The sequence below is a fragment of the Felis catus genome, chromosome A2 (assembly GCF_018350175.1).
Source record: "Felis catus isolate Fca126 chromosome A2, F.catus_Fca126_mat1.0, whole genome shotgun sequence".
Lineage (NCBI taxonomy): Eukaryota > Metazoa > Chordata > Mammalia > Carnivora > Felidae > Felis > Felis catus.
In genome coordinates this window covers 18780608-18798754 of record NC_058369.1, presented here as the reverse complement: position 1 = coordinate 18798754, position 18147 = coordinate 18780608, and the positions used below count along the sequence as shown (strand labels likewise).

General features: G+C 53.9%; 3 protein-coding genes across 10 annotated transcripts in view; 2 read left to right on the top strand and 1 right to left on the bottom strand.

The window, feature by feature from the left end:
* The first annotated feature begins 105 nt into the window (after nucleotides 1-105).
* Nucleotides 106-2607, top strand: GMPPB (GDP-mannose pyrophosphorylase B). Its single transcript, XM_003982233.6, has 9 exons — nucleotides 106-480; nucleotides 595-675; nucleotides 767-815; nucleotides 951-1093; nucleotides 1308-1466; nucleotides 1553-1631; nucleotides 1706-1833; nucleotides 1964-2146; nucleotides 2229-2607. Exons 1-9 carry the CDS (start codon nucleotides 352-354, stop codon nucleotides 2358-2360), a joined length of 1083 nt encoding a protein of 360 aa, XP_003982282.1. The 5' UTR covers nucleotides 106-351; the 3' UTR covers nucleotides 2361-2607.
* Nucleotides 2577-18147, bottom strand: part of RNF123 (ring finger protein 123) — a 31892-nt gene continuing 16321 nt past the window's right edge. For 7 of the 8 annotated variants that reach the window (XM_045050208.1, XM_045050225.1, XM_045050203.1 and 4 more), the window contains 13 exons: nucleotides 10936-11113; nucleotides 9990-10064; nucleotides 9753-9840; nucleotides 9572-9659; nucleotides 9400-9484; nucleotides 7931-8070; nucleotides 7643-7831; nucleotides 7475-7550; nucleotides 7179-7263; nucleotides 3458-3600; nucleotides 3214-3308; nucleotides 2993-3078; nucleotides 2577-2916 (listed from right to left, as the gene is read on the bottom strand). In XM_045050208.1, the coding sequence (XP_044906143.1) occupies nucleotides 2796-2916; nucleotides 2993-3078; nucleotides 3214-3308; nucleotides 3458-3600; nucleotides 7179-7263; nucleotides 7475-7550; nucleotides 7643-7831; nucleotides 7931-8070; nucleotides 9400-9484; nucleotides 9572-9659; nucleotides 9753-9840; nucleotides 9990-10064; nucleotides 10936-11113 (1449 nt within the window). In that variant the 3' untranslated portion in view covers nucleotides 2577-2795. Of the gene's footprint in view, nucleotides 2917-2992; nucleotides 3079-3213; nucleotides 3346-3457; nucleotides 3601-7178; nucleotides 7264-7474; nucleotides 7551-7642; nucleotides 7832-7930; nucleotides 8071-9399; nucleotides 9485-9571; nucleotides 9660-9752; nucleotides 9841-9989; nucleotides 10065-10935; nucleotides 11114-18147 lie in introns of those variants that run through there. The other variant, XM_045050229.1, reaches the window with a different exon arrangement.
* On the top strand, nucleotides 4047-6835 carry AMIGO3 (adhesion molecule with Ig like domain 3). The gene has a single exon (XM_006928770.4). It carries the CDS (start codon nucleotides 4312-4314, stop codon nucleotides 5833-5835), a length of 1524 nt encoding a protein of 507 aa, XP_006928832.1. The 5' UTR covers nucleotides 4047-4311; the 3' UTR covers nucleotides 5836-6835.

Below are 18147 nucleotides of genomic sequence, written 5' to 3'. Positions count from 1 at the left end.
TCGGGCTCTCATTGGCTACGTCTGCCAGAACGCCGCGCCCCGGCGCTCCGACGTCGGCGTCCGTGCCACGTATACGGCAGCCGATTGGCCGGCTCGGGCCAACGTCACCCCCCGCCTAGGTCCGGCCTGAGTTCCGGGCCAGCAGCTATCCGTCTGGCGTCGCTTCTTCCTGTGTGCGGTCCCGGGTAGGCGTCAGGGCGGACTGGGCGGCCAAGGCAGAGCCAGAGTGGGTCAGTCTGGCAGGTGAAGGGCTCGGGCCGCGGCGGGAGTTCGCGGCAGGGCTCGGCCGGGCGGGCCGGGCCGCGGACGCTTCGGAGTCTGGGACTCACTCTCCGGCCGCCCGCAGGCGCGATGAAGGCACTGATCTTGGTGGGCGGCTATGGGACGCGTCTGCGGCCGCTGACGCTGAGCATCCCGAAGCCACTGGTGGATTTCTGCAATAAGCCCATCTTGCTGCACCAAGTGGAGGCGCTAGCCGCGGTAAGACCCGGGGTCGGTGTCGTGGTGGGACCTGGCAGGACGAGGGACTAGGTCGTGAATGCCCGTGCCTTCTGGCTGAGACCTTCTGTCGGCCGGCGCTGTTTTGTCCAACAGGCAGGCGTAGACCACGTGATTCTGGCGGTGAGCTACATGTCTCAGGTGCTGGAGAAGGAAATGAAGGCGCAGGAGCAGAGGGTGAGGCTCGGACTCTTGACCTTTTTCTTTGCTCCCCGCGCAACCACCCATCCTGTTGGGAGGAACCTGACAGGCGGCTTATCCCTTTCAGCTGGGAATCCGAATCTCCATGTCTCACGAAGAAGAGCCTTTAGGCACAGGTCAGTAAAGACAGGAAGGTTCCTTTGGGGTTTAGGGTCTGAGAAGGGGTGAGACTCAGCGTGGATGGGGTATGCTGAGCCTGGTTCCAAAGGTTCAAACCCCTAGAAAGATGGTGACCTGCACCTCTCTCCTAGCTGGGCCCTTGGCACTGGCCCGTGACTTGCTCTCTGAGACTGCAGATCCTTTCTTCGTTCTCAACAGTGATGTGATCTGCGATTTCCCCTTCCAAGCCATGGTGCAGTTCCACCGGCACCATGGCCAGGAGGGCTCCATCCTGGTAAGGGATCAGGTCTTTCTTCTCTGACACTCCTGCCCCGATGCCCAGCCTCTTCCAGTCTGCGGCCCTTAACTATCTGCTTGTGTTGTGGGTGCAGGGCTGTGCAGTATGTGTCTTTAAGCATTTGGGCACAGCCCTGGAGATTTAGAACAGTATGCATAGCATATCAAGGCTCAGGCACACTGGATTGGGCCTGAGGTCCCCCTCTACTCAGGTGACCAAAGTGGAGGAACCCTCTAAGTATGGTGTGGTGGTATGTGAGGCTGACACAGGCCGCATTCACCGGTTCGTGGAGAAGCCGCAGGTGTTTGTGTCCAACAAGATCAACGCAGGCATGTACATTCTGAACCCTGCAGTGCTGCGGCGCATCCAGGTGTGTAGAAGCCAGCTGCTGGGTGGGCTGGGGCAGGGCAGGCCCCTACCCCCCCGACCCTGCTCACGAGTTGCCCACTCCCACAGCTGCAACCTACATCCATTGAGAAGGAGATCTTTCCTGTCATGGCCACGGAGGGGCAGCTATATGCCATGGAGCTGCAGGGTGAGGCAGGGAGGCCACAGGCTGGGGGTGGGGTGTGGCTGGGCTGAGCCCCCTGATGCATTTCCTCCCAACAGGCTTCTGGATGGACATAGGGCAGCCCAAGGATTTTCTCACTGGCATGTGCCTCTTCCTACAGTCCCTGCGACAGAAGCAGCCTGAGCAACTGTGCTCAGGCCCTGGCATTGTGGGCAATGTGCTGGTGGTAAGGCCCCTGCCCAGCCCATCATAAACGCACGTCTTCCCCCCACTCCCCACCCTCCCCACCGCCCCCCCCCCCCCGACTTCATCTCGGGAGACAAGTGATTCACTTGTATTTCCTTCATTGTCCTTAGGACCCAAGTGCCCGCATTGGCCAGAACTGCAGCATCGGCCCCAACGTGAGTCTGGGTCCTGGCGTGGTAGTGGAGGATGGTGTGTGCATCCGGCGATGCACAGTGCTGCGAGACGCCCACATCCGATCCCACTCCTGGCTCGAGTCCTGCATTGTGGGCTGGCGCTGCCGCGTGGGCCAGTGGGTAAGCCTGTGGGCTGGGCCAGATGGGGAGAGGGGCAGGGAATGTGCCTGCCTTGCTGACCAGGCCTGCCCCCTCCTTCGAGGTGCGCATGGAGAACGTGACAGTGCTGGGTGAGGACGTCATAGTTAACGACGAGCTCTACCTCAACGGGGCCAGTGTGCTGCCCCACAAGTCTATTGGCGAGTCGGTGCCGGAACCACGCATCATCATGTGAGGGGATACCATGGGGCTGGCTGAATCTCCATTTCTCTACTGGCATGGGGAGCTCTGGCTTGACACATCAAAAGGCCCTGGACTCGCCGTTATCTCAGAGGACTAGACAAGGCTGAAGCTGTTGGACACCTGCCCTCTCTTGTGGACGTAATCTGGCAGGATCCTTGCTGGGCATCCTCTACAAAGCCTACTCCCTCAAGAAGGTCCGGGCCAGGGCTGTATGGAATAATAATTTAATGTTCACTGTGGCCCTGACTGAAAGTCAAGCTCAGGCACAATTAGGACACGGCTGGGTTCCCGCCAATGAGGTTACACTCAGACAAGGAGGTTGGACATGGCGGGGATGGGGGAGGACATGGGGAATAGGGCAAGAGGAGCTCATAAATAGGGCCCAGCCTGGGTCTGAGTTCAAGGGTGGAGGCTGCTGCTGTGTGGGCTAGGCTGCCGAGGAAGTGGTACTGGTACTGGCTGCCTTCTCCCAGTCCTCTACAGACACGATGGTGGCTTTGCAGAAGAAGCAATCCTTGTTGTTCATCAGATGCTGGTTGATGCAGGCTCTACAACGGGAGGAGGAGGAGGGTCTGTGTATCCCTGCTGCTTCCCCAGCCCCCTGCACCAATGGGGCCCACTTACTTGCAGGACTTGTGGCCACAGGGCTGGAACACGGCAGAAATGGGGTGAGCATAGCAGATGGGGCAGAGATCCTCCTCGCTGGTGGGCTGCAGGGAGCAGAGTGCAGGGTGGGCTGGGGTCAGATACCCAGACAAGGGCACATGCCACACGTGTGTGGTATGCACATTTGTGCTAACGTGTGTTTGGGTGGTGTGGACGTGTGTGCAGTGACTCCCACTCACCAGGGAGGCAGCTGCTGCCTGGGCCGACGCAGAAGTCAGGTGTGCCAGCATCTGTTCCACCTGGGCCAGCTCCTCAACGCTGATGTAATCTGTGTCTGGGGGTTGGTGGCAGTTGTCAGACCCAACGTGGCCCTAGAACCCAGTGCCTCTTAAATACCACAACTTGGGAATTTGCTCTTCTGGAGACTCCTCACCTAGGCCAGTCCCGGATCCCTCTTCCCTGACCCACCCCTGGCCCACTCACAGCTCTGTAGGGAGAAGCGCTTCCGGTCAGGGGCAGGCAGGACAGTGCCAGGGGCAGGAGGCTCTGGCTGCCCCAGGAGATAGCATATAGAGCGGAGCTGGAAGCAGGGATCAGCCAGGAGCACTGACGTGGCTCTTTCTGTCCTGGGTGGGAGAGGGTGCAAGGGTAGTCAGAAGGTTGGGCCTATCTGAAAACGATACCTATTGGAGGGGTGGGGGGGACAATTCAGCCCACCTGAATTGCCTCTGTCCCACCTCATCTCCCTGCTGCTCACACTGCCACACCCCCTACCCTCCCCGCCCAGTCCTGGGTCCCAGTAAGAACCATACAGCCCTTGTACCAGTTTAAATGGTGACTAGCAGATACTGAAACTCTACCTACCCCCTAATATACACTAACTCCAAAGAAAACAAATAAATAGCACTAGCAGCTTAAAGGCGTGCCTCCCAGGTTTCCCTGCTACTATTCCCGGGAAGACAGGCACCAGGGAAAGCCATAGGCTAAGAACAGGCTGGGATATCAGAGACGGACTCGCGCCCCCTCTGGCGGCCACCCTGGAACCTAGGTCGAGGTTGGGGGGGGGTGCCCCACCCCCTCCAGCCTGGGGCCAATGGGAGGCCGAGGCCCCGCCCTCCTCCAGGAGAGTATTTAGAAGCCGATCGGGGAAGCACCCGGAGAGCTGGGGAAGCCGGAGGAGGGAGTGCTGAGTGGAGCTCGGCCCCAAGTCCCGACCTGGACCCGGGAAGCAGGGGCGGTTGGCGTGTGGGGTGGAGCCCACATCCAGCAGAAGTGGGTGAGTCCTGGAGCCGCGCCCCACACAGAACTGCCCCATTCCACCCCCGGCAGTCACCACCATGGCCTGGCTGGTGCTGCTGGGCGCACTGCTGTGCATGCCGCGCGTCGGGGTGGGCAGTCTGGGCTCAGAGGGCTTTTTGCCCTCTGCACCCCATAACTGCCCCTACAGATGTGTGTGCGCCGCTGACCTGCTGAGCTGCGCGGGCCTGGGGTTGCAGGACGTGCCGGCTGCGTTGCCTGCCGCTGCTGCAGACCTCGACCTGAGCCACAACGCGCTCCAGCGCCTCCGCCCCGGCTGGCTGGCGCCACTCTCCCGGCTGCGCGCCCTGCGCCTAGGCCACAACGAACTGGACGTGCTAGGTCACGGAGTCTTCACCAACGCCAGCGGCCTGCGGCTACTCGATTTATCATCTAACGCGCTGCGGGCGCTTGGCCGCCACGACCTCGAAGGGTTGGGGGCGCTCGAGAGGCTGCTTCTGTTCAATAACCGCTTAGCGCACTTGGATGAGCACGCCTTCCATGGCCTGGGCGCACTCAGCCGCCTCTACCTGGGCTGCAACGAACTCTCCTCCTTCTCTTTTGACCACCTGCACGGTCTGGGCACGACCCACCTACGTACTCTGGATCTCTCCTCCAACCGCCTGGGACGCATCCCAGTACCTGACCTGGCTGCACTGCCAGCCTTTCTTAAGAACGGCCTTTACCTGCACAACAATCCATTACCCTGTGACTGCCGTCTCTACCACCTGCTGCAGCGCTGGCATCAGCGGGGCCTAAGCGCTGTGAGTGACTTTGCCCGAGAGTACATGTGCCTGGCCTTCAAGGTACCCACATCCCGTGTGCGCTTCTTTGAGCACAGCCGTGTCTTTGAGAATTGCTCAGCTTCCCTGGCTCAGGGCCTAGAGCAGCCCGAAGTGCAGCTGCACGTGCAGATGGGTCGGTCCCTGAGGCTGCACTGCAACACCAGTGCCCCAGCCGTGCGCATCGCCTGGGTGTCACCACAGCACGAGCTGCTGGTGGCACCAGGATCCCGAGATGGCAGCATCGCAGTGCTGGCTGATGGCAGCTTGGCCATCAGCAATGTGCAGCCACAGCACGAGGGGGTCTTTGTGTGCCTGGCAGCCGGGCCCCGCCTGCATCACAACCAGACGCACGAGTACAACGTGAGCGTGCATTTCCCACACCCTGAGCCCGAGGCTTTCAACACAGGCTTCACCACCCTGCTGGGCTGTGCTGTGGGCCTGGTGCTCGTGCTGCTCTACCTTTTTGCGCCACCCTGCCCAGGCTGCCGCCGCTGCTACCGTCGCACCTGCCACTGCCGCCGCTGGCCCCGGGCACCCAGCCCCCTCCAGGAGCTGAGCGCACAGTCCTCAGTGCTCAGCACACCACCGGATGTGCCCAGCCGCAAGGCCAGTGTCCACAAGCATGTGGTCTTTCTGGAGCCGGGCAGGAGGGGCCTCAATGGGCGTGTGCAGCTGGCAGTAGCCGAGGACTTTGATCTCTACAATCCTGTGGGCCTGCGGCTCAAGGCTGGCTCTGAGTCTGCTAGCTCCACGGGCTCTGAGGGTCTGGTGATGACCTAGGCTGCCCTGGGCCCAGAGCCAGGCCACTTGCCACCCGCTGCTCGCCCTGCTCCCTGCTGCCGCCCTGACAACTGCCAGATGCTGGTGGGAGCGCTGGGTTTGGTCCTCCAGCCTCCTGCACGGCCTTGACCTCAACCACAGCAGCCCCACTCACTAATGGAGGGGCTGGGCTCCCCACCCTCTCTCCTGCTCTGCTCTAACACAGGGCCCAAAGGCCCTAGACCCTAGCAGGACCTACTGGTGCCCACACGTCCCACGAGGACTGGAACTGGGGCCATCTGGAAGAGCCCTTGCCTGAGAGCCCTAGGTACACCACCTCAGAGGCCAAGGCAGCTACCAAGCCGTGGTGAAGTACTGAAGCATAACCATCTTCCCCTTCCCAAGGGGACAGGAAGAGAGTGGGCCCACAGGGGAAGAGGAGAAGGGCTCCAAAGGAAGACCTAGGCCTCCACCCAGGGTGGAAGGAGGAAACATGCACCAACATCCAACCTACTTCAAGCTCCACAACTCCATGCAGTCTGCTGGGCAGGAAGGAAGCAGGTGGGGCTCCTCAAGAGACCCCCCAGAGGGCCTGGCCTGAGCATCAGCCAGAGTGGCCCTGCTCCCTCTGGTCAGGGGCAGCCACAGACCACTCTGAGAGCACAGCCTCTCCTGTGGGCTCACAAGACAGCAGTAAGGGGCAACATGGCCTGTGCCCCCAGCTTTTTAGCAGTAAAAAGCCCGAGCATGGCCAAGATGGGAGGGCCTAGCCGGAACTTGCTGTCCCTCGAGGGTAGAAGCCTCTTAAGGTCTGGCACTGATCTTGGTCTAATGGCTGAGGCAGTGCCCTGGTCTCATATGCTCTTACCACCCACCACAGGGAGGCAGGGAAGGGGGCGGGGGGCCTGGGAACCCCTCCTGCGTGGGTGCTGAGCTGGGGGCTCCTACAAGTCCTGGATCCAGTTGTTCGTGGAGTTCCTTAATAAAGGTGGTACACGCTCGTCACCGGAGCCTTCGTGAACACAAGTATCAGTGTGTGCACTCAGCCCCCCTTCCCAGCAGTGCTGTGCTGGATGCTGCAGGAGAGCACCCCGCCCATGCCTGAGGTATAACCACAAGCCAGTGGCTATGCCCATGCGGCTCGGGCACCCTGTTCTGCTGGGGTCCCCGATTCTCCTACTCAGAACTACTGCTGCTACCACCTGTTTAGGCAGTTTGTACCTCATGACCTCCCCCTGGCCTCAACGCCTGATGCTGAGGTCCATTTTAGAGATGAAGAAACGGCGGGCGGCAGGGAGACCCTGCCTGGTGCACTCCCCATCAGCCATGCCAGCTCCCATGGGGCCCTGGTGCCTAACACTTACCCCGACGCCGGGCCATGCACCAGGAGCCGCACCAGGATGCCTGTCACAGCCACCAGAATGGGATAGTGGTCCACACTCTCCAGGCCTGAAGGGAAAGGAGGGATCCAAGGATCCTGGAGAGGGATCCAGGCCTCCTGGCTAGTGCGAGCCCCCCCGTCCTCCCCACAGAAGGGCGACCTAAGGCTGAGGGTACCAAGCCTGCCTGTCCCAATGCAGAATGGACAATCAGGCGTCACAACTCCTAGCAGAGGAACCAAGGCTTGTGCTATGTTGGGTTCAGGGCACTGGGTCCTCACCAGGCAGCCGCAGGGTGACCACACGGTCAAACAGGTTCCTCTCGGCCGTCACCCGGTTCAGCACCTGGTTCAGCAGCTGTGAGGGCAGGAGCCCATTGGTGGAGTGGATGGGTGGGCTCACCACCGGGGGGTCCCCAGGGGCCCCCCTCCCTGCCCAGATGGACACACCTGTGCGAGACGCCGCAGCAGCATCTCAGAGGTAGGCCGGGCCCAGTCCAGGAATATCTCAGGCACCAGCGTGATGGTCATCTCCAAGACACGCAGCAGGCTGACCGAGAGGTCAAAGCAGGTGGCACACACCTTGAGCTGCCGGCTGTCCACAAAATTCCGCTCTAGGCGCTCGGCAGCCTGTTGGATCTGAGCCACCAGCAGGTGGGCAGTCAGTGGCCTGGCCACACTGCAGTTCATGCCTGGTCCTCTGCAACACCACAGCCCACGCGACCCACTATGACCCACCTCCTGGATCATGCCGATGAACTCAGAGAAGGCCCAGTTGAGCTGGTTGAGGACACTGTTGAGGAAGCTGGGTGCCACATCAGGACCCTCCCGCAGTAGGTCTGCCATGTGCTGCTGAAGCAGGGTGGAGGGGCAGGGCTCTGCAGGGGCATTGACACGGTGGCATCACTGGGGACTCTGGTCTGTGGTTCCTGCCTGTCTACCTCTGTCCCGACTTGTTGGGCCATTGGTGTAAGGACAAAAAGATGACTCCCTGAGGATGCTCAGGTCATGAAGGCAGGGAAGACAGGGTACAGTGCTGCTTGGGGGTTAGGGCTAAATCTGTCCCTCCTCCTGCTGGCAAGCCACAGGCTGAAGTTATTCCTGGCCCCACAGCATCCCTTTGGCCTAGAGCAGCCCCCCAGCCATAGCCTGCCCCCAAAGAAGTCCTCAGCTGCATGCCCCTCAGAGAGGGCTAGACCCAGACAGGGTGACCTAGGCCTCTCCTCATTCATTTCAAGACCAGCATCCCCAAGACCTACTGTGTCAGAGCCCTGCCGTCCTCTACTCTCCTCTGCTGCCCTTGGCCTGGCCTTGGCATATGGCCGAGGTGGTGGGTGCCAAGTCTGGGCTGACGGGGAGCGGTAACCAGAGCCCTTAAGCCACAGCCGGGCTGGACACCACCCCCCACCCCGTGCAAATCAATAGTTCCTACAGCCAGCAGGATGAGTATCTAGTCCCACTGCCACTCTAACTGCAGCTCAGTTCCACCCGCTGGTGCATCCAAGAAAACCGGCAAGGACTTGATGAGTGACTTCACACAAGGCACCCAGTCTCTGGGGACCCTTTTGTGCAAAAACCCTGCCCATAAAGGCAGAAACACATCACATAGGCCTAGGAAAACCACCAAGTGGGGTGAGTGCACAGTATGGCAGGCAGACTGCAAGGCAGAAAACCCAGGACCCAGGAGGGGCCTAGGTGAAGGTCCTCAGGCTCACAGGGCTTTGCTGGGCCATCCATGGCCCCTGGAGAGACAGTACAACCTCTGCCCCCAACCAAATTCCCCTTCCTCTTGGGAACGCCATGGGCACCCTCTGGGGCCCTGACCAAGCCCCAGTCTGTGCCCCTGCCTTGACTCAAGTACACTGAAGTGGGAGGTGGACACGGTGCCAGGACGAGGCTGGAGGTCAGGGAGCTGGTTCGGAGTCCTCACTCTGAGTAAGCTGCCAGCACCCTGAGAAGATGCTGCCCCTTTTCACCATGACCCATGCACAGCATTCAGGCCCAAAGGACACACATGGGACAGGGGAGCAAGGGGGAGGTGTCCCAGAGTGTCCTTGGACTGGGAGGAAGCAGGGAAATGGAAATGCCGGGGGCCAGAGCTGGGGCCCAACAGGAGTCCGGGAGACAGGCCAGGAGAAGCGAGAAGAGTCCAAGAAGACCAACAGCAGTGGGCCAGAGCCATCGGGTCACCCAACCTGGACACTCACTCTGGAGGCTAGGCAAGTTGGCATCCTCTGGCTTGGTTTTCAGCAGGTGCGGCAGCCGTGTATAGCGGTACCCAAAGCCACAGCCCTGTGGGTAGGGTCAGTGGGGGTCAGGGAGGCAGGGAAACCCTCCCCTTCAGCCAGCCATAGCCACTTCCCATCCAACCACACTTACCCTCCAGAGTCGCACCAGGATCCAGTTGGTCTGGGCCCAGGGCCGCTGCTCATAGGGAGCCAGGAGGCTCCTTACCATGGCAATACGCCTGCAAGGGCAAGGGGTGGTGGGCACAGGGTGAGGCCAGACATGGTGCTGTGCAGGTCAGAGTGCCCGCCTCCCTGCTCCGACCCCCACTCACTGCTCCTCAGGGATCCGCTCCACAGCCCGCAGGGAGTGTGGGTAGCACACGTAGCTAGCCAGGGCCTGCATCAGCGAGTCACGGATGTCTGTTGGGACAGGCTGTGCCTCAGCAGGTAGCTGGCATGAGCCCCGGCCCCCATGCCTCAAGCCCACCTGGCCGGCATTCTGCAAAAAACGGCCAGCCAGAAGTGCCATCCCATCCCCATATCCCCAAGCCCTTTGTAGGGCACCTCACCAGTGCCCACGATGCGTGTATCGGCAAAGTGTTTGGCAAGGATGGCAGCCAGGCGTGTCAGAGTCTCTTCATAGCCTGCAGGATGGGGCAGTAGGAGTGCTTGGCCGGGAGCAGGGGTTCCAGAGGCAGGCACGTCCCTTGGCAGGGTGAGTGGGCTTGGGCAGCGGGCTCCAGAGCTGACTTCAAGGGCCAGTCTGGGCCCAAGCTGTCATCTAGGGACTTTGGGCATGGCATTCACTGACTGTGAGAGGCCATTGCACAGACTCACTGTGGGGGAGGACGGGTCCTGCAAGAGTCCTGACTGGGCTCAAACCCATCTCCGCACACACACTTGATGGCTCAGCAGTCAAAGCCCCTTGGGCACCCATGGCTCCGCCTCTGAGGACAAAGCCTGCACCTAGGCCTGGGGCGGGGCAGGGGACAGGCCAGGGGCCTGACAGCCCACAGCCTGATCCAGACATAAACCACCAAACCCAGCCTGAAATCAGTAGTCTGCAAGAAGCCCAAGCTCCTACGTATGGCCTCCAGCAGGGTACCACCACCCTTTACTGCGATCTGCAAACACAAGCCGCTCTGCCTTTGCATGGGCTGCCACATCCCATGTGCAGTGCCAGGGTGTCTGTGTGAGGCCAACCGGCTCCCGTACCACAGCAAGAAGGAAGTGAAAGCGGAGGGGCCCCCACTCCGGCACTCCATCCTGTCTCTTTCCTTCCTAGCATCCGGGAGAAGCTGTTGGCTCTGTGGCCGCTAATACCAGGGCAGGGCTCTCCACCATGTGGGGCTTTTGCAGATGCTTGTCTAACACAGGACCAAAGAGAACAGGGGCTACCTCCCCTCTTTCCTACACGGATGTGTGCTGCTGGGCCATGTGTGCAGAACAGGGTTGCTAAGGGTTTACAATAAAGGCCCTTTTCCTGCCCCCTCCCGGCCTGAATGGTTTTGTCACCTGGGAGCTCCTCCATGCTGTGCACGGGGCCAAAGTAATTCTTGAGAGCACTGTAGCTGTTGATGGCCACGCTCAAGTAGAACTCAGGCATGAAGGCAAAGAGAGAACCTGTGCGGTCGCCATGCTCGACGGTCCGCAGGCAGACGCGTAGTAGCCAGTAGATATCTAGCATCTTCTCCTATAGGAGGCACAAGGGGTGCTGCTAGGCTGTTCGTAGAAAGGGTTGCAAGGGGCAGGGCACAGTCTGGGGCTCGGGAAAGGCCTCCTCGTTAGTGGCTCAGGCAGGGCAGTCACATGCTTGATAGGCAAGGGGGTGCACCCTGTGCCTGGAGAGGCAACACCCCAGCCTAGATCAGAATTCTGGCTTGCATTAGTAAAGGTACACAAGGTTTTAAGTGAGAAGGTGTCATGTGACCATAAGTCTGAGTTGGAGCACTGCCCAGTGCAAAAGGAGATGCAGGGACGAGTGGGGGCAGGACAGTAAAGAAGCTACATGGCCTCATCTAGGCCCAAGACAGCAGACAAAGGACTGGAAGGCCAGGAATGGGGAAGCACCGATGGGCTGTGGGGGCAAGGGACCGGCTGCACCAAACAGGGCCCACATTTCTGGGGGTGATGGAACCTCCGTGGAGGTCAGAAGTACCGGAAGAGAAGCAGGCCTGGTGTCCAGGGCAGAGGGGATGTGGCTTAGGATATGTACAGCATATGGTGCCTAAAAATGTCCCCAAAGAGGTGGTGTTGAAGAGCATGATTACATGCAACAGAGGCCATAGAAAGCAAACCTGCCAAGGGCCTTGTTCCACATGGTCTGTGCCCAGGAGGGGTCACCGAGCAGAGCAGAGCAAAGTCCCAGGCCCCAGCCCAGACCACCCAAATCTCTCAGAGTCGGAGCATCTGGACTTGACACCAGCTCTGATGTGCCTCAAACTTGAAAACCCGAGAAGACACAAGCAGGGGTCAGAGGGTGGGCCTGAGCCAGAAGGCCTGCTGGAAGCATACTGCCACAGAAGGCCAGAGAAGACCAAGTCTAAAGAGGGGATGGAACTTATGCACCCAGGGAGCCACTGCATTGCGGGGGGGGGGGGGGGGGGGGGGGAGGGATGTGTCTGCAAAGGGGGCGGGGGGCTTGGGAGGGACCGTGCAAGACTATTCCAGAGAGGTGGAGGAACCTGTGTTGGACCAAGAGTGAAGGGAAGATGAAGAAGCTGTGATACAGACAAGGAAGAGGGGAATGATTGTTGGAAGGGAGTGGTTTCTGTAAGCAGATGTAGAGTCAAGGGAGGGGCATCACGGACTGTTCTCTTTACTAATGGGAGAAAGTGAATGAGCAGGAGGCAGGAGGGTGAGCACTGAAGATGGAGAAGAAAGCAGTTCAACATAGCAAGGGCTGTGTTATGAAAAGCCCACAGAGAACATCACACTCAATGGTGAAAAACTGAAAGCGTTTTCTCTAAGATCAGGAACAAGACAAAGATGCCCACTTTTACTACTTCTATTCAACACAGTACTGGAAGTCCTAGCCAGAGCAATTAGGAAAGAAAAAGAAGTAAAAGTCATCCAAATTGGAAATAAAGGAGTAAAATTATCCCCATTCGCAAATGACGTGATCTTATACGTAGAAAACCCTCAAGAATCTAGCAAAAAATTCGACAAAGCAGGAAAGAATATCCAGTGGAAAAAAGTCTCTTCAACAAATGGGGTTAGGAAAACTGGACAGCAACATGCAGAAGAATGAACCTGGGCCACTTTCTTACACCATACACAAAAATAAAACCAAAATGACGAAAGACCTAAATGTGAGACAGGAAACCACCAAAATCCTAGAGGAGAAAGCAGGCAAAAACCTCTTTGACCTCGGCCGCAGCTACTTCTTACTAGACACATCACTGGAGGCAAAGGAAACAAAAGCAAAAATGAACTATTGGGACCTCATCAAGATAAAAAGCTTCTGCACAGTGAAGGAAACAATCAGCAAAATAAAAGGCAGCCTACCGAAGAAGATATTTGAGAAAATATTTGCAAATGACATATCAGATAAAGGGCTAGTATTCAAAATCTATAAAAAACTTATCAAACTCAACACCCAAACAACAAATAACCCACTTAAAAAATGAGCTGAAGGCATGGATAGACACTTTGCCAAAGAAGACATCCAGATGGCTAACAGACACAAGAAAAAATGCTTGTCACTTGTCATCAGGGAAATACAAATCAAAACCATGATGAGATACCACCTCACACCTGTCAGAATGGCTAAAATTAACAACATAAGATGGGGCACCTGGGTGGTTCAGTCAGTTAAGTGTCCAACTTTGGTTTGGGTCATGATCTTGAAGTTTATGAGTTTGAGTCCCACATCGGGCTTTCTGCTATCAGCACAGAGCCCACTTCAGATCCTCTGTCTCCCTCTCTCTCTCTGCCCCTCTCCCCGCTCTCTCTCTCTCTCAAAAATAAGCATTAAATTGGGGCGCCTGGGTGGCGCAGTCGGTTGAGCGTCCGACTTCAGCCAGGTCACGATCTCGCACTCCGTGAGTTCGAGCCCCGTGTCAGGCTCTGGGCTGATGGCTCAGAGCCTGGAGCCTGTTTCCGATTCTGTGTCTCCCTCTCTCTCTGCCCCTCGCCCGTTCATACTCTGTCTCTCTCTGTCCCAAAAATAAATAAACGTTGAAAAAAAAAATTAAAAAAAAAAAAAATAAGCATTAAAAACAACAACAACAACAACAACAAAAACAATACAAGAAACAACAGGTGTTGGCAAGGATGTGCAGAAAGGGGAACGTTTTTGCACTGCTGGTTCCTCAAAAAAATAGAACTACCCTACGATCTAGCAATTGCACTGGTAGGTATTTACCCAAAGGATACAAGAATACAGATTCAAAGGTTTATAGCAGCATCATCAACAATAGCCAAAGTATGGAGAGAGCCTAAATGTTCATCGATTGATGAATGGATAAAGAAGATGTGGTATATATCTACAATGGAATATAACTCAGCCATCAAAAAGAATGAAATCTTGCCATTTGCAATGATGTAGATGGAGCTAGAATGTATTATGCTAAGCGAAATAAGTCAATCAGAGCAAGACAAATACCATATGATTTTACTTATATGTTGAACTTATGAAACAAAACAGATGAACATAAGGGAAGAGAGGGAAAAAAAGGAGAAGAGAGGGAAACAAACCACAAGAGACTCATAATAATAGAGAACAAACTGAGGGTTGATGGAGGGAGGTGGATGGGGGAATGGGTTAAATAGGTGATAGGTATTAAGGAAGGCACCTGCTGTGATGAGCACTGGGTGTTGTAGGTAAGTGATGAATCACTAAAGTCTACTGCTGAAACCAATATTGTACTGTATGTTAAAAAACTAAAATTAGGGCCACCTGGGTGGCTCAGTCAGTTAAGAAACTGACTTGGGCTCAGGTCATGATCTTGCGGTTCATGGGTTCAAGCCCCGCGTCAGGCTCTGTGCTGACAGCTCAGAGCCTGAAGCCTGCTTCAGATTCTGTGTCTCCCTCTCTGCTCCTCCCCCACTCGCGCCCTATTGCTCTCTCAAAAATAAGAAACATAAAAAAAAATTCTTAATAACTAAAATTAAAAAAAAGAATCCACATACACAAAAAATCTGTTAGAATAAATGAATTCAGGAAACATGCAGGATATAAAATTCATACACAAAAGTCAGTTGTTTTTCTACACACTAGCAATGAACAATCCAAAAAGGAAATCAGAAAAATAATCCCACTTACATTAGAATCAAAAAGAATGAAATAGGTATAAATATAACCAAGAAGGTGAAAAACTTGTACACTGAAAACTATATGATGTTGCTGACAGAAATTTTAAAACACACAAATAAATGGAAAAATATTCCATGTTCAAGGACTGGAAGATTTAATATTGTTAAGATGACAATACTAACCAAAGCAAAGTATAGATTTAATGCAATCCCTATCAAAATCCCAATGGCATTTTTTGCAGAAATAGAAAAATCTATCCTAAAATTCATATGGAGTCCCAAGGGACTCAAACAGGCAAAACAACCTCGAAATAGAACAAAGTTGGAGATCTTACACTTCCTGATTTCAAAACTTATTGCAAAGCTACAATAATCAAGATAGTGTGATACTGGCATAAAGATAGTCATACAGACCAGAGAGCCCAGAAATAAACTCACATATATATGGTCAAAGGATTTTTGACAAGGATTGTCAAGACCATTCATTGAGGAAAGGACAGTCTTTTCAATAAATGGTGCTGAGAAAATTGAATTTCCATATGCAAAAGAATAAAGTTGGACCACTGCCTTATAGCTTAAACAAAAATTAACTCAAAATGGATCAAATACCCAAACTTACAAGCTAAAACTATATAACTCTTAGAAGAAAGCATGGGGAGAGGACTTCATGACCTTGGATTTAACACCGACTTTTGGGCTGTGACAACAAAAACACAGGCAAAAAAAGAAAAAATAAATTGGACTTTATCAAAATGAACTGTGCAGCAAAGGACACCATCTACAGAGTGGAAGGACAACTCACAGAAGAAGAGAAAATACCTGTAAATCATAATCTGATAAGGAGTCAATATCCAATGTATATAAATAATTCCTACAAAACAACAAAAACCAAACAATCCTATTAAAAATGGGCAAATGCACTTGAATAGACCTTTCTCCAAAGAAGATATACATGTGTCCAATAAGCACATGAAAAGATACTCAACAGGGAAATTCAAATCAAAACCACAATGATCACCAAACTCCACACCCAAAAAACAAATAATCCAGTGAAGAAATGGGCAGAAAACATGAATAGACACTTCTCTAAAGAAGACATCCAGATGGCCAACAGGCACATGAAAAGATGCTCAATGTCACTCATCAGGGAAATACAAATCAAAACCACACTCAGATACCACCTCACGCCAGTCAGAGTGGCTAAAATGAACAAATCAGGAGACTATAGATGCTGGAGAGGATGTGGAGAAACGGGAACCCTCTTGCACTGTTGGTGGGAATGCAAACTGGTGCAGCCGCTCTGGAAAACAGTGTGGAGGTTCCTCAAAAAATTAAAAATAGAACTACCCTATGACCCAGCAATAGCACTGCTAGGAATTTACCCAAGGGATAAAGGAGTGCTGATGCATAGGGGCACTTGGACCCCAATGTTTATAGCAGCACTTTCAACAATAGCCAAATTATGGAAAGAGCCTAAATGTCCATCAACTGATAAATGGATAAAGAAATTGTGGTTTATATACACAATGGAGTACTACGTGGCAATGAGAAAGAATGAAATATGGCCCTTTGTAGCAACATGGATGGAACTGGAGAATGTGACGCTAAGTGAAATAAGTCATACAGAGAAAGATACCATGTTTTCACTCTTATATGGATCATGAGAAATTTAACAGAAGACCATGAGGGAGGGGAAGGAAAAAAAAACCCAAAAGGTTATAGAGGGAGGGAGCCAAAACATAAGAGACTCTTAAAAACTGAGGGTTGATGGGGGGTGGGAGGGAGGGGAGGGTGTGTGATGGGCATTGAGGAGGGCACCTGTTGGTATGAGCACTGGGTGTTGTATGGAAACCAACTTGACAATAAATTTCATATTAAAAAATAATAAAATAAATGTATACATACACACACACACACACATATATATATATATATAAATAAATACAATGAGATACCACTTCACATCGATTAAGATGGCCACTACCAAAAAAACAAAAAACATACATAGAGTAACAAGTGGCAACAAGGATGGGAAGAAATTGGAACTCTTGTGCCCTGCTGGCAGGAATGTAAAATGGTACAGCCACTGTATGGCAGTTCCTCAAAAAATGAGAAATAGAATTACCATGTAATCCAGCAATTCTACCTCTGCGTATATACGCAAAAGAATTGAAAACAGAATCTTCAACGTTTATTTATTTTTGAGACAGAGAGAGACAGAGCATGAACGGGGGAGGGGCAGAGAGAGAGGGAGACACAGAATCGGAAACAGACTCCAGGCTCCGAGCCATCAGCCCAGAGCCCGACGCGGGGCTCAAACTCCCGGACCGTGAGATCGTGACCTGGCTGAAGTCGGACGCTTAACCGACTGCGCCACCCAGGCGCCCCGAAAACAGAATCTTAAAGAGGTATTTGTACACACCATGAACACAGCAGCACCATTCACAATAGCCAAAAAGTGGAAACCCAAACGTCCACTGATGAATGAATGGACAAAATGTGGTATATACATACAATGGAATATACGGCCTCAAAGAGGAAGGAAATCCTGATACGTGCTACAACATGGGTGAAAAGCTGTGAGAACATTATGCCCAATGAAACAAACCAGTGACAAAGCAGGATACTATATGATCCCACTTATATGAGGTCCCCAGAACAGTCAAGTAGACAAAAAGTAGAATGGTGGGTGCCAGGAACTGAGGTGAGGAAGGAATGGGGAGTTGGGGGATAAGTTTCAGTTTGGGAAGATGAAAGGGTTCTGGAGACTGGCTGCACAACAATGTGAATATCCTTAACACCACTGAACTATACATTTAAAATGACTAAGTTAATAAGCAATATATTGTATGCATTTTACCACAATTAAAAAAAAATGGCTAAGGGGCACCTGGGTGGCTCGGTTGGTCAGTTAAGCATCTGACTCTTGATTTCAGCTCAGGTCATGATCTCATAGTTCACTGAGTTCGAGCCCTGAGTAGGGCTCTGTGCTGACAGCACGGAGCCTGCTTGGGATTCTCTCTTTCCCTCTCTCTCTGCCTCTCCCCTGCTCTAGTGCACGTGTGCATGCTTTCTTTCTCTCAAAAATAACAAACTTAAAAAAAAATGGTTAAGATGGCAAATTTTGTGTGATGCATATTTTATCACAATTTAAAAGGAAGGAAAAGAAGGTATAAAGATGGCAGGGCTAGGTTCCTCACAAGATGGTGCGGCAGGGGCAGCAAGACTGCGTAGGCCAGGGGAGCCTGGGTGGCTCAGTCAGGTAAGCATCTGACTCTTGATTTCAGCTGAGGTCATGCTCTCATGGTTTGTGGGTTTGAGCCCCATGTCGGGCTCTGCACTGACAGCGCAGAGCCTGCTTGGGATTCTCTGTCTCCTTCTCTTTGCCCCTCCCCCACTAACACTTCTGTTCTCTCTCAAAAATAAACAAACATTTAAAAAAAAGATTGCATAGGCCAGCGGACAGCCATG